This window comes from Pinus tabuliformis, chromosome 6, assembly GCF_031772625.1.
Source record: "Pinus tabuliformis cultivar Carrire ecotype Pingquan chromosome 6, CPIR1, whole genome shotgun sequence".
NCBI lineage: Eukaryota > Viridiplantae > Streptophyta > Pinopsida > Pinales > Pinaceae > Pinus > Pinus tabuliformis.
In genome coordinates, this window is record NC_142292.1 from 1,465,194,384 (window position 1) to 1,465,209,376 (window position 14,993).

At 37.7% G+C, this 14,993-nt stretch overlaps 1 protein-coding gene and 1 pseudogene across 1 annotated transcript; both read right to left on the reverse strand.

The window, feature by feature from the left end:
* Positions 1–12,228: 12,228 nt before the first annotated feature.
* On the reverse strand, positions 12,229–12,903 carry LOC149264169 (uncharacterized; annotated as a pseudogene).
* A 25-nt stretch (positions 12,904–12,928) lies between these two features.
* On the reverse strand, positions 12,929–13,699 carry LOC149264170 (olee1-like protein). Its single transcript, XM_089396489.1, has 3 exons — positions 13,543–13,699; positions 13,072–13,208; positions 12,929–12,955 (listed from the first exon to the last, which is right to left on the reverse strand). The coding sequence occupies exons 1-3, from the start codon at positions 13,697–13,699 to the stop codon at positions 12,929–12,931; spliced, it is 321 nt and encodes a 106-aa protein (XP_089252615.1).
* Positions 13,700–14,993: the final 1,294 nt, after the last annotated feature.

Genomic DNA, 14,993 nt, shown 5'->3' on the forward strand with positions numbered 1-14,993 from the left:
GTATATGCACGTCGTTTATGTATCTGCATCATTTATGCTCAAATTCCATATACAGAAATTGCGGATATACGAAAATTGTGCATATACGGAAGATATGTGCATATCTTCCGTATATGCACAATTTCCGTATATCCGCAATTTCTGTATATGGAATTTGCGCATATACGATAGAGATACATAAACGACGTGCATATACAGAAGATATGTACATATAGGAAAATTGGGGGTATATGCAAGATATGCGCATATCTTTCGTATATGTGCAATTTTCGTGTATGCGCATATCTTCCGTATATGCACAATTTCCGTACATGCGCAATTTCTGTATATGAAATTTGTACATATCTTTGTTCATGTATCTACATCGTATATGTGCAAATTCCATATACAGAACTTGCGCATATACGGAAATTGGGCATATACAAAAGATATGCGCATATCTTCCGTAAATGCACAATTTCCGTATATGTGCAATTTCTGTATATGGAATTTGCGGATATACGATGCAGATACATAAACGATGTGCATAGACAGAAGATATTCACATATAGGAAAGTTAGGGATATACGGAAGATATGTGCATATCTTCCGTATGTCCCTAACTTTCTTATATGTGCATATCTTCCGTATATGCACAATTTCCGTATATGCGCAATTTCTGTATATGGAATTTGCCCATATATGATGCAGATACATAAACACACAATTGCAAGTGCTCCACACAGCTTGCAGTAGCTCACACAACACAAAGGAGGATAGCGTAATTGATGTGAACAGAGAGGCATGAATAGAAGTAATAGATGGACATACATGTGATTGAAAAAATTGTGCATTTAACACACTAAAAAAAATTTATACACTTCATAATTTACCACAAACCTATGTACAAAGTATAATAAATCTCAAATCTCCCTCATTTTCCTGTCTTTCCCGTAAGGGAATCAGGCCAGATCAGGCTCTGGTACCAAGAAATAGATTTGAGATGTAGACATAGGACACAAATTTGGCACAAAATATTCATATATTTTCACCACAAAGTCAGATACATGTCACATAAGTAGTGTTTTATGAGATCCAACAAATTCTAAGCCATGATATTTCTATTGAGAAAATATCGCAACAATCCAACCAATAAATGAACTCAATCCTACATATATACTATTGTAAGCATTATTCCATTTTTTGTTGCCATTAAACCTTAACCATTTAATAATGTCATTTACAAGCATCCATGCATCCATATCCAAATAAAGCTTCTAATGCAATTTCCTTTATGTTATAGTAGAAAAATGGATCAAAGTTGCAGTGAGCAAAGACAAAAATGGTAATTACTTACAAATACCATATCTCCCTCCCTTTTGTTCCTTATTTATATATATATACACTAGCTAGCATGTATATATTATTACTAATTGCATTGTTCCTACCCATTTCCACTTGCGTTGTAACAAAGAAAAACTTTCACGTTTGAACAACAAAGCAACGCAACAACACAACAAGAAAAATGACTGCAAGAAGACGCAGAAAGGAAAGTCAACCTATGCATATTATTTTTGTGCACCTGTCATATCTTCCATATACACATCCACAATTTCTCAATGTAATTGACTCTAATTTGCATGATCTACATACAACACGAATACATTATCATCCATTCCGATATCGATTGAAGAACTAAACATCCACAAATCTCGGAAATTGTTTCATGGTGATGCCATGGTACTATACACCACATTTCTTAACAAAGAAATATAAATTCATTAAATATTGTGTGATGATTTGAATTATCAACAAGGATTGATGATAGTGACAATGGTTGTTCCAAGTGACCTCATTGAAAAATACAAGCAAAAGATCTTGCCATGAAAATGAATTGCAGACACAAATTTCCAGATTGCACCAAAAACAAGCTATGATTGTGGTGATTGCAACTGCACTATTTTGTTAAACAACATAAGAAATGTAGAAAACATTGAGACAATTTATGCAAAATATAAATTTGCTCCCAATGCAACAATAAAATAGTTGGTAGAAAGCATATAAACATTCTCAATTGCGACAGTTCCAGTGCTTGTAACAACAACTCAAAAAGTTGAAATGAAATATACACTGAAAATTAAAGACAAAATCTCTAAAGACGACAAGGCATCACTAACATGCTCAACCTTCCACCACTCATCCATCAACCTTATGAATTTTGTCTTATTGTCTACATGCAATCTGAACAATTACATCTTTATTTCTTTTTAATTTTTCTTCTTCTTCTTCTTATTTATTTATTTATTTTTTCATGCATGTTTTATATTATGGCTACAGTTATTTGAAAGCTTTTCATCTATCTATAATGAAATAGAATAGTGCTTGCAAACTCAAGATATGCCAACCATGCGGAGATTGGCTCGAAAGAAGGGAGGAGTTACTTGGAGGAGAACGAACAGTGACGACGAACAACGAGGGTTTCAGTTAGTTGCAGTCGGTGATCCATATGGAGGGCCACAGAGGAGGGAGCTCCACTCCCTCCTATAAGGAGGTCGTAGCTAGTAGAGGCAAGAAACCTCTAGAAAAGGCTAGAGGTACTGTGGAGGAAGGGAGAAGAAACATGGAAGAGGAGATAGGAGAAGCTATAAATAAGGAAAATAATGGCCCAAAAGGCAAGGAGGTAGAAGACAAAAAACAGGGAACTAGAGACAAAAAACAAAAGGGTCCCTGCAAACCCAAAGCAGAGATCACACCCAGAGTTATTTTAAATGATCCGGCTCTGCAGGCACACAGGGATCACATGAAGACGTATGCCATCATCTGCAAATTCATGGGATTATGGCCCACAGAAAAAGCTTTTCAGTCGTGGATCAGATACCACCGGAAACCTAAAGGTAGCATTGACCTACACCTTGGGTCAAAGGTATTTTTTACTGTCATATTCACAAATATTAAAGACAAGGACAAAGTTTTTGAAGGAGGACCTTACTTCTATGCAGCAGCTGGACTCTACATGTGGCCACGGATGATGAATTTTGTTCCAGAATGAGAAACATTTACTTCAGTACCGGTCTGGGTAAGGCTCTATTCTCTACCTCTTGATTACTGGAAAAATGAGTCGTTAGCTGCCATCCACAATAAATTAGGTCGTTTTGTTAAAGCTTCTTAAGCCACAAGAAAGGGAAAATATAGTTCCTTTGCCAGAATATGTGTGGAAATGGATTTATTAGGAGCTCTACCGAATGAGGTGATCTTGGAATTTTTTGATGAAGAATGGGTGCAAACAGTAGACTTTGAGCACATTTCGTTTAGATGTTGTAGATGTCATGAACATGGACACCTATTAAGAGATTGTCCACTCACTAAAGTAGTAAACAAGAGCAAAACTAACACAATGAAGGAAAAAGACAGCTTTCAGAAAGTAGTGAATCGAGGAAAGGGTAGCAAAAGAGGACCAAAACAACATCAAGATGAAGGACAACAGATCAGTCAGAACAAATTCCAAGTGCTTGAGGAAGATGAAGAGATCTCAAAAGAAGATCAAGCAATGGAAGGATGTTTTGTGGACAAGGAGACAGAAGAAAACTGGGAACAAACACAGAACATCGATTATCAGAAGGAAGCCATAATGAGTGATGCAGAACTGGAGATGGATCAGGAAATGACCCAGAATGAGATGGACCTGGAGGATCATGAACTACAAGAAATTATTGATAAAGAAAACCTAGATCTGGAATGGTTCTTGATACAGGGAACCATGGGAGGAGTAAATTTGTTACCATAAGAAGAACTTGATAGAATACAACAATTGTTTCTATGGAAAACGCAGGCTAAGGAGTTGGAAAAAGGAAAAAGCATCGATAAGTAGGACAACAGAGGCTTGAAAATGATGAAAATGACTCCGAGATTAGCTACTAGAAACCTAGGCAAGAAAAGAGGCAGGAAAAAGCAGAATGAACTCTTGATGGAGTGTGGAAAGCTAATGATAGATTCAGGTAAGATGAAAGATCTAGCCAGCTACTCCTTTACAAAACTTTGATAATGAAGTTTACATCATGGAATATTAGAGGTATAGGGAGTAAGAGAAAGCAGAGAATTCTTAGTAATAGAATGAAACAAGAAATGTGGGATATTATCTTCATCCAAGAAACGAAATGTTCCATTCAAAAATTAAGACAAATTCATAGCAAATGGCTTAGTAGATTTGAGTTTCTGGAAGTCAAAGCTGAGAACACAGCGGGGGGCATTCTCACTCTTTGGAACCCCCAAAAAATTGGCATTTTAGATGCTGAGGCTTCCAAGAATTATTTATCAGTAGTTATTCAACCGGTAGGAGATAGGAATACCTTTTTGGTCACAAATGTTTATGGCCCTCAAAGAATAGATGACAAACTCAGGTTTCTAGATTCCCTTGTGGATCTCAGGGATAGACATTCAGAAATACCCTGGATCATGGGAGGTGACTTCAACATGATCAAATCTCTTTCAGAGAAAAAAGGGGGAACCAGAGCTCTAAGTAAAGACTCTTTAGCATTTCAAACCTTTTCAGACAATATGAATCTTGTGGACACTAATAGGAATACTAGCCTCTTTACGTGGAACAATAAAAGAGGAGGAGAGTCCAATGTAGCCTCAAAGTTAGACATATTTCTAATCTCTGAAGATCTTATGCTAGCAGATAAGGAAGTAATAGTGAGAGTTCTTCCCTTTGGAGGCTCGAATCACTAGCCGATTCAATTGGAGATTAAGGGCATTGGAACTCCTAGGAACAAACCTTTCAAATTTGAGAATATCTGGCTATCCCACCCAGAATTCATCAGCAACATTGAGAAATGGTGGTCAGAAGATTGGAAAATTCTTGGGCATTGGCAACACCCAACAGATTTTCTCCACAGATTTGCAGATTCTTGGGCATTGGCAACACCTAACAGATTTTCTCCACAAAAATGTTGCCAAAACCATTCTTGTTCTTGTTCTCAATGAAGCTCTGATCACGGAAGGATTTGATAAATCCATAAGCGATCAAGTGGATAAACATCATCAAGAATGGGAGAATCTATGTAGACAAGAGGAAATATTTTGGAGACAAAATTCTAGAGTTCAATGGCTCAAAGAAGGAGAGCGTAATACTAAATTTTTTCATAGATCCACCATTGCCAATAGAGCTCATAGCAAAATCTCTTCGATTAAAAATGAGGAGGGGGAGCTTCACATCTCCCATGAAGCAATCGAAGATGTGTTAGTCCAGCACTTCCAAGGTATAATGCAGGAGAACAATTCAGATAGAGAGCACTTCATCAGGGAGGTAACTAGTAATATACCGAAACTGGTGTCCAAAGAGGATAATTTCAACCTTAATAGACCAGTAACGGAAGAGGAGGTTGGTGAAGTCCTCAAAGATATGCAGAACGGCAAAGCACCAGGCCCGGATGGTTTCAACGTGGATTTTTTTAAAGCTTGCTGGAATATTGTTAAACAGGACATTTTGCAGGTAGTGGAGGACTCCAGGTTGAACAGAACCATTCTAAAAGCGCTCAATACCTCCTTCATCTCCCTTATCCCCAAACAAGACATTGCTCAAACACTGGATAAATATAGGCCCATAGCCCTATGCAATGTGGTCTACAAGATAATATCCAAGGTAGTGGCTAACAGACTCAAACCTTTACTTAATGTTCTGGTTTCAGGGGAGCAATCAGGTTATGTGGAAGGCAGACAAATTCTGGACAACATTATTCAAGCTCAAGAGGTGGCTCACTCATTAACTAGCAAGAGGCAGGCAGACATGATCATGCAATTGGATATAGCCAAAGCTTATGACAAGGTGAACTGGAATTATATTAAAAAAATTCTTATTTCTTTTGGATTTGATCACAATTGGGTCAGATGGCTAATGGCTCTGGTGACTTCCTCTAGTTTTTCTATATTATTTAATGGCTCTCCCTCTGAGATTTTCAGTCCTTCAAGAGGCCTCAGATAGGGAGATCCGCTCTCCCCCTTTCTTTTCATCCTTATGATGGAAGGACTGGGTCGGTCAATAAAGCATGCTAAAATAACAGGAAAGATTAAGGGACTGCAACTAACTGAGAATGGTCAGGCCCTGATTCACCAACAATTTGTAGATGAAACAATGTTACAGGGACTTCCAATAGTCAGAAAAGCTTCAGCCTACAAAAAAATATTGAATCTCTTTGCCTTGGCCTCAGGTTTGGAAGTTTATCTCTCCAAATCAAAAATCTTTTTCTTCAATACCAATATTTCTATTTAGAAAAATACCTCCAGAATTCTTGGCTTTCAAATGGATTCCCTTCCCTCAAAGTATTTGGGAGTTCCTCTAACTACTAAACCAATGCTAAAAAGCATTTGGGAACCCTTGATCAATAAGTTGCAGGATAAAATCAGTAAATGGACCTTCAGATCTTTAAATCTTACTGGCAGGTTGGTTCTTACAAAAGCTGTTCTGCAAGCCATCCCTATTTTTATGTTATCTGCCCTCCCAGCTCCAAAAGGAGTCCTTCAGCAATTCAGAAATATCCAAAGAAACTTCCTTTCGGGTAAGGAGGAGACGAGGAAGAAATGGGCCTTAGTGTCTTGGGAAAAAATTTGTAGACCCAAGAACCATGGAGGGCTAGGCTTGGATGATTAGGAAATACTCAGCAAAGTTTTAGGGGCCAAACTATGGTGGCGCTGGGTTCAGAATCCAGAGACTCAATGGGAAAATATATGGAAAGAAAAATATGCAAGATCTTGGAAAACTAGTGATCTCATAAGAATGTCAGGTAATATTAAGGGCTCATACATCTGGAACAAAGCCTGGGAAAATAGAAGACTAGTTCAAGAAAATAGTTTCTGGGAAATCAGAGAAGGGGATCTAGCTCTTTTTTGGGAAGATAAGTGGCAACAAGAACCAATATTGTTAAAAGAAGACTTCCTCGACCTTAAACATGAGACAGATTCCCAAGGATTAATTAAGGTAAAGGACTTCTGGGATCACACTCAGCAGACGAAAAAGTGGAGAATCTGGAGAAACATTGATTGCAGAAATAACAATCCCTTGAAAACAAAAGCAGAGGCACTAATGAAAATGGTGGAACAAAGGAAGATCTTAGTTTCAGGGGGCAAGACCAACTAAGATGGGGAAATAACAAAGAGGGCACCTTTAATCTTAAGGAAGCAAAAGGCATTCTCCTTGAGCTGGATCCCCAGGTTCCAGAAAAAATCTGGCAGAATCTTTGGAGGCACCAAGGGTGGATGAAAATCAAACTCTTCATGTGGTTGGTATACCATAGGAAAATCTTGACTTGGGACAACATCAAGAAGAGGGGTGTTCTGGGGCCTTCTAGATGCCTACTCTATGAGGCGCAAGAGGAAACAATGGAGCATTTACTCAACAGCTGCATTTTCACCTCCTGGTTATGGGACATATTTGCCAAAATCTTTCAACAATCCGACAGGGATAGAGGGAGCATCATTAATACCCTCATTAGTTGGAGAAGAAATTTTTCGGACTATGAAATTCTCAACTCAGCTTGGGCCCTTACACCAAGCTTCATTATATGGAATGTTTGGAAGGAGAGGAACAAAAGAATATTTAAGGAGGAAAAGAATCCCCCACACCGCCTGTTTGAGACAATCCTGAAACAACTTAAGGAGACAGTGGGAACCACTATTCGTAACTACCCTAAAAATCCTCCCTTAGATATGGATTTAAAAATTTTCAGGCAGTTGGGGCTGCAGGGGCTCACTCCTTAAGGTCTTGATAGGAAGGTTACATCAAGGGACACGAAGAAGGATTTCTGGCATCCTCCCCAAAAAGGATATCGGAAATACAACATTGATAGGGCGTCAAAAGCAAACCTGGGAACTACTGGGTATGGAGGAGTCCTTAGGGACGCTAAGGGAAGTATTGTCTTCATCTTCCATTGCCACCTAGGAAAAGCTACCAACAACATGGCTGAACTAATGGCTTTGGAGCAATGCCTGGATTTTCTGAGTCAAGATAACTGTTGCAATGTGATAATAGAAGCGGACTCTGAGCTAATAATTAACTTACTGAAAAGAATAAATAGTGGAATAGCACCGGAGAAAGTCTCCAAACAATGGAAATTAATCAGGGTTTTCCAGAGAATTCAGGATCATCTCCAAAACCTTCGCACTGTCAGTTCCCATAATGTTCGCAGAAAGGCCAATAAGCTGGCAGGTCTTCTTGCCAATCAGGGGGTCAGCTGTACAGAGGACAAGGTTTTGATGGAGTGGCGGGAGTTATGACAAAACAGACTGAGAACTCTTTGCTGCAAGCAAGAGGAATAGGATAGGAGAGTGTTTAGACACAAAGCCATGGAGGCAAGCTCATAATCTTTTGGCCTTCGTATGCGTCATCAGTTTCTGGAAAATTGGTCTTTGGCGGGGGACCGAATACGGTTGGCCGCTAAAATTCCCGAAGTTAGTGAGATGGACATCACAGTTCATTGAGGTGAGCGAAGCGGACACCATAGTTCCTTAATTAATGGAGAGCCTCTCTTCTTTTCTAGGTTCCAAGTTCAGGTGAGGAAGTTGAGTAGGTGAGGAAGGAATCCATGTTTTACCGGGAGCCATAATCTTCAAATTTTTGGGTTTCGGAGAGTAAAACCGCTTCCTAGGCGGTTTTCAAATGATCGCACTGCTCTCAAACAGGAAAAGGTTTTAGCGTTTTTGCAGCAATCCCATTCAGCATCCTACACGTGGCAAAGAGAGGGTTTGGAAAACCGCCCTCCATCGCTCACTAATGTCTGGTTTGCTTGTTCGGTGCGATATTAATCTCTACCGTAGGATCTCTCTGTGTGGATAAATGGTCAAGATTGATCGTGCAACTTGGAGGGGTGGCCCATTAAACTTCAGTCGTCTTTGCTGAGCGATTTCATCCTCAACCATTGGTTTTTGCGCGGGAATGGATGGCTCAGATCAAAGGGACTCTTCCGGGGACTGAGATGCGGGATATTTCGCAGGCTTCCGAGGGCGGGAATGCAAATTTGGGTTATTTTCCTTGGTTTTGGTGATTCTCTTTGTAAGGCTAAAAGGTTTCGACCTAGGTGGCTTATCTTCTATTTTTTTCGGTTTCCTTGGCATCGGGGAGATGTTTGTATTTATTGTAATCTATTTTTCCACTTAATGAAATAAAAGGATCGACTCTTGCTTGAGCAAAAAAAAAAGGATATGCCAACCATGCTCTTCAAAAACATAACGAATAATAAAATATACCAAGGAAAAAGAATTTTTTACAACAAAGGCCAGTTTCATTATCCATTTGAATACTGAGATAGAAGAGGACCTCAAAACAATAATTGACAAATAGATCGAGGGACGTACATACTCAGTAACTAACTTTCATTTCATACGATAGTTACTTCTTTTTTGCTACAAATCTATTGACCAATTTTCTTCTCTAACATGTGCAAGGAATACTTGTCATTGAAAATGCATTCTCAACGCCATTTGAACATGTTTGTGTAGTATGTCGTTTCCAAATGTATTCATCTGCAATGATAGAAGATCTGTCAATATTTAGGTTGAGTGCAAACAGCAAACCCCTTTTCTTTTTTTGCATTTTATCAGTTGCACTATAAGAACTCCTGATAACAACATCTTGTGACATTGTCTCAGAAACGGGCTAGTTCTAAAGAAACTACTACCTGAATTAGCTACTATGTCTTCCCAAGAATATTTGTAGGAAAAAACAACAAAAAATTATTTGCTGCAAAATTTACAAACACGTGGTATTTTCACTCTCAATGGAAAAAATCAGAATTTGGATGCTAAGAGCAAGAATAAACAAAATAGAACAACGCAAAGTTTTGATTAGAAACTTCCTCTTCTTTCCACAAGTATCATCCCCTTCCTCCCAAGTTTAATTTTTAGTCATATGAAAAAATGTTGTAATTTTCTATTTATGTAAACATCAATAAGAACTTTGTATTAGTTTTTCCCTCATGTGAGGATGTTAAAAGTGCAAAAAATAATATGATGGATTATTATAGATCTTAAATTTTAATTCCAAAGGAAGAATGAACATTAATATGTTTAGGCACAAATAAATTTAAATGTTTTAAAACACTTCCCCAAAAAAAAAAAAATGTGTCCAACTCTACACAAGTTTCAATTCTTGTCAAATAAAAAGTTTTATAAATATTGAGTTCTATTTAATCGAAATATTTTGAGAAACATCCAATGAAAATTTGTGTTATACTTTACTCTCTTGCTTTATGAACTGAAATTTTTTAGTCAAAAAACAAATTTGTGTCCAACTCTAAGCAGGTTTCGATTCCTGTCAACTAAATAGTTTTATAAATACTGAGTTCTAATTAATCGAAATATTTTGAGAAACTTCCAATGAAAACTTTAGTTACACTCTACTCTCTTGCTTTAAGAACTAAATTTGTTTAGTTAAAATGTTGTAATTTGTTATATTATGTTGTCAGTCTGAATGAATGTTCTCTTGTAATTTCAAGTCTCAAAATGGCTATCACAACAGAGACATATTGGAAAATAGTTATCCTAACCATGTGCCAAATCTAAAAATAGGAATGGCAACAAAGACATAACAACAAAAACATCTCCTAGTCCTCTCTTTGATATCATTCGTCTTGTATTGTATATCATAGTATGAAAGATTGGCCTTCGTACTGCAATAAACCAAGTGCCCTGTCTACAAATCCTTGGCTATGATGAAAAGATCTTTCTGGTACCTGTAAAGCAAAGTGTCCGTGAAAGTCACCCTAAAAAGCGCGACACCCCACCCTATGCCATGGATAACATAGGAGACAATTCCCTTGATGTATCCATTTTGCTCCCTGTAGTCAAGACTGTGAAAGTCGACATGTCCTATATTTGTCGTCTCTAGCATCTGAACACCAACCACACTCCCTTCCTTTACCACATAAACATTCTTTACATATTATCAAATGTGATAATGAACACCAGTTGTCACAACTTCACTTTTCATCAATTCCCTAACCTTGCTACTCACTCAACACAACACCATGAGACCCCATAGTTCACATGGGGCCCACCCTAACTTGAAGGGATTAGTCGAGCACCAAGTTGTGACAGAAAAATCTTCTTTCGTGAAGGTCTCTTCGTGAGAAACATATTAAATTATTTTTCTCTACTCTGCCCAGCATCACAAGTCAACCAAAGATACCAGCGCATTCCTTAATATGCTAAAAAATATCATGATTCCATGACACCTAGCTTCTACAATCACAAAGTCCAATGCCTGCAACCACTTTAATTTGAATTAGGGCTTTGTTGAAAAGCAAAAAAAATCATACATGCATTTTACAGTATCATAACACAACTTTGAAATGCAATATGAATATTTCCAAGGGTCATCTTAATTCCTTGCCACGTCCACCTGTTGTCAAATGAACATGTCAACTTATAAGTAGATCCTGTTTGGTTTCTATTTCATCTCCGAATAATTTTAAAATTGTGTGTTTGTATCTTCTATGTATGTAATCAAAGCTATATTGGAGAAACAATATGAACTCTTTCAAAACGCACTTTAACATGCAAAAAAATAGCTAATTTATTGTATGTTCCTATTCAAAAGAAAATAGGATTTGAATCTATATTAAAATTTGTGGAAAGTGTTTCCAATATTGCTACCAACACTATCATCAAACTTACAAAAAAAAATGACATATAGTGATAACATTACCACACATCCAAGAATTTTTTTTCCGTATTATGCAAAGCTAGCTATATGGTTTTTTTATTTATGTTTTTTTTTAATAATTATGTCATTGTTTATATTTTTAAAATGAAAAAAATATGTAAACTTATTTATTTATGTTTTAAAAAAAAATTATGTCATTGCTTATATTTTTAAAATGAACAAAATATGTAAACTTATTTGTTTATAGTTTATAAATAGTTTGATGTTGGCGAGTGTTTTAAAGATTATTATGTATTCTTAATATATGAAGTAGTTATAAATCATAATGAAATAAAAAAGTTAATGTCCTTTTACTTAGTTATTTAATAAAATATATACAAATATTTATATTTATGAATTATATATGTATTCAACAATAAAATAGAAATATATATAAATCAACCATTGAAATGGCTTGATAAAAACTATATTCTTTATTGTGTATAATATTCCCCACAAAAATGATACATAATCGAATTTCATATATAGCTATTAGTCTCTGCATTCTGGACCATGATGCATTTCCAACTTGAATTCATCATTGCTGTTGCTGCTCATCATACGAAAGATAAAAGACCCTCTCCATGGATACCTGCGTAGCATACCTTTCCGCCACATCAACAATTACTCCATTCTACACACCTAATGCACCTATTTTGCCTAATTTTATTGACTTGTGGATCATATATTTCCATCTCTGTCTGGTATTCTCTAGGAGGCTGTGAAACCGAATCAGCCAAAATGAGAGGCTTAATGGAGATTACAACGTGCAAACTAGGTGGCGGCTGGGAACCACCACTGATAATAGTATTAAAGGATATCAAGGGAAACCAATCATTGATTAATAATGTGGGAGAAGCCAACGAATCTTTCCATGCTATTTCAACTCATCCCACCAATTTGGAGGCTCTAAACATATTTCCCAATACTCTAATTCTGCTACTTCTCTCCCTCAACTCAAACCTAATGAACCGCTTTTGCAATTCGCAGATAACATTACAATCTCAAATACTCCCTACGCACTCCAAGCGAAAAGTCTGTTTCCATTCGGGGCCTGCCTTTGCCATCACTTCCCTGGAATTCACTGCAATATTATTATCCCCATCACCATTGCCACTGGTCAGATAATATCGAACAAACAGACTGTCTCTGCCCCCGGAAAGCTTAACTATGACATTTTTGGCTTCTAGAATCTCCAAATTCACTACCATGCGCCTTCCACAGGCCCCCATTCTATTTGTGGTTAGCAAGAAACTTTTAGTAATAAAATCCAACAAAAAAATCCTGAAGGCAAAAGGCCCAATCCTTCTTTCGTCCGAATTGAACCCATTGTTGTGGGTTAGGTAAATTGGACCACGGCTGCTATCAGTTTTAAGGTTGCATGAGGTTGGGCTGCTCACTGTAAATGCCTCCCAGGCTTCGTGCTCGTGCTCACCCAGAACAACGATACTGAAAAGCCCATCATTTTCGGTGTGTTGTTCATTATAGAACAATATCTTACCAGCACGATCCTTGCACTCAACACCTACAGTGGCACCTGCACAGCACTCATACTCAAAATATCAGAAACAAACATAGGGGTGCCCTGTGCATTCTATGCTTTAGACAGAAACCCACGTTTCTCTTAAAAACAAAGAGTGTAGAAAATGAAAGTAATGTGAACACAATAGCAAAAGGGAAGAATAGATCTATTCAGAAAAGCACAAATAGCATTCCACATGGAGAATCTTAAAACCAGATCTATTCTTCAGCACCAGATCTATTATTTCATATCTTTTCAACAAGAAAATGTAGTGGCCCAAATGAAAACAATCTACAAAAATTGCAAAACAAATTGAAAAACTATCCAAAATGGGTGGTTGTTGGCTTACCAGAGATGGCAGGTGAAATCCTGGTGGGGAATCCAGCAGCACAGTTATCGCAGTAAACCTTGCTCGTAATATAAAAGTTATGGCCAGCATGGGCATTGGCAACACCCAACAAGGCAAAAAGGGCGATCAAGCCACAGAAAGTGGATAGCTTGGCCATTGTTCAGATACCCACCTCGCCAAGAGAAGCAACAAATATCGGAATACTCGTTGGATTAGGAATGGAAGAAGCAACAACACAAAGCACCTATGTATGATTCTTGGTCTAAGTGTGGAAGAGTGAAGAGAATGGTGTAATATATCTATATATATATATATATATATATATAGGTGCCAGTGGTGTTGGGTTGCAGAGCGCACATGAGATTCACATGGTTGTGGTGGTGGATGACTGGAAGAGAAGGCATGGAAGATGAGGATCAAATCCTGGCAATGCTAAAATGCCAACCCAAAATCCCAATATCCCAATGGCAACGCTAAAATGAGTTTTCTCACTAGCAGAGGCAACGATAGCCAGAACCACCGCAATTGCCATTAGCACCAAACTCGTCCGGAAGCTCATGCTGAGCAAAGAAACTATAAACGACCAAAGCTTCTTTCAAGTTTAACAAAATATGGCAGCGCGGGTTCTGAGATTCAAAATTCCAATCTGGAGTGCTATTATACAATTCAAAATTTGGTGGAAATTAATATCAGATGGTATGGGAATGGATAGCATATGATACACAACATGCCATGATACATATGCCGCTCGTTTCGATGGGCATCAATACAAACAATGATGGCATTGTGCATATCTCCATCACTATGCAATCAGAATTTGTTAGCCGGAGAACAAAGCCAATGTCAGAACCTGTCTCCCAAGAGATGTAAGCGACGTCAAGGGGGCTGTCAAGACCGTGTAAGGACATAGCATTTATAATGCTATAGGGTTGGAAATAGGAACTGCCCTCCTATTGCAAGCATCTCTTGCCCCGATGTGGCCTCGATGTGATTTCATCGGGGGCAAGTTATTTTATCCTTTAAAATTTTTTCTTTTTTTCACTTGTCACTGTTGGGGGCAAGTTATTTTATCCTAAGTTTTTTCTTTTTCACTTGTCAGTGCTGACATGATTGTTCACAGCGGTGAACTGCATGATGAGATAGGTGGTGACCGTCTGTGAGTCTTTTTGCATGTAGTCACATTGATAGAGGCATCCTCGTGTGGCTTACAACATATTGTATACAGTCGGTTCAATTCAATTCGCATTAGGCAGTTCAATTTGCAGCAAAGCACATACAACATATTGTATACAATCGGTTCAATTCAATTCGCATCAGCGAGTTCAATTTGCATCAAAGCATAGTCGGTTCAATTCAATTCGCATCAGAGCCAGCTGGTTCAATTCGCAGAAGAAAAGCAAAGAAAGACAAGAGCGTAATTACACTTCTTCGTTGATCCATTGTTTCACCAA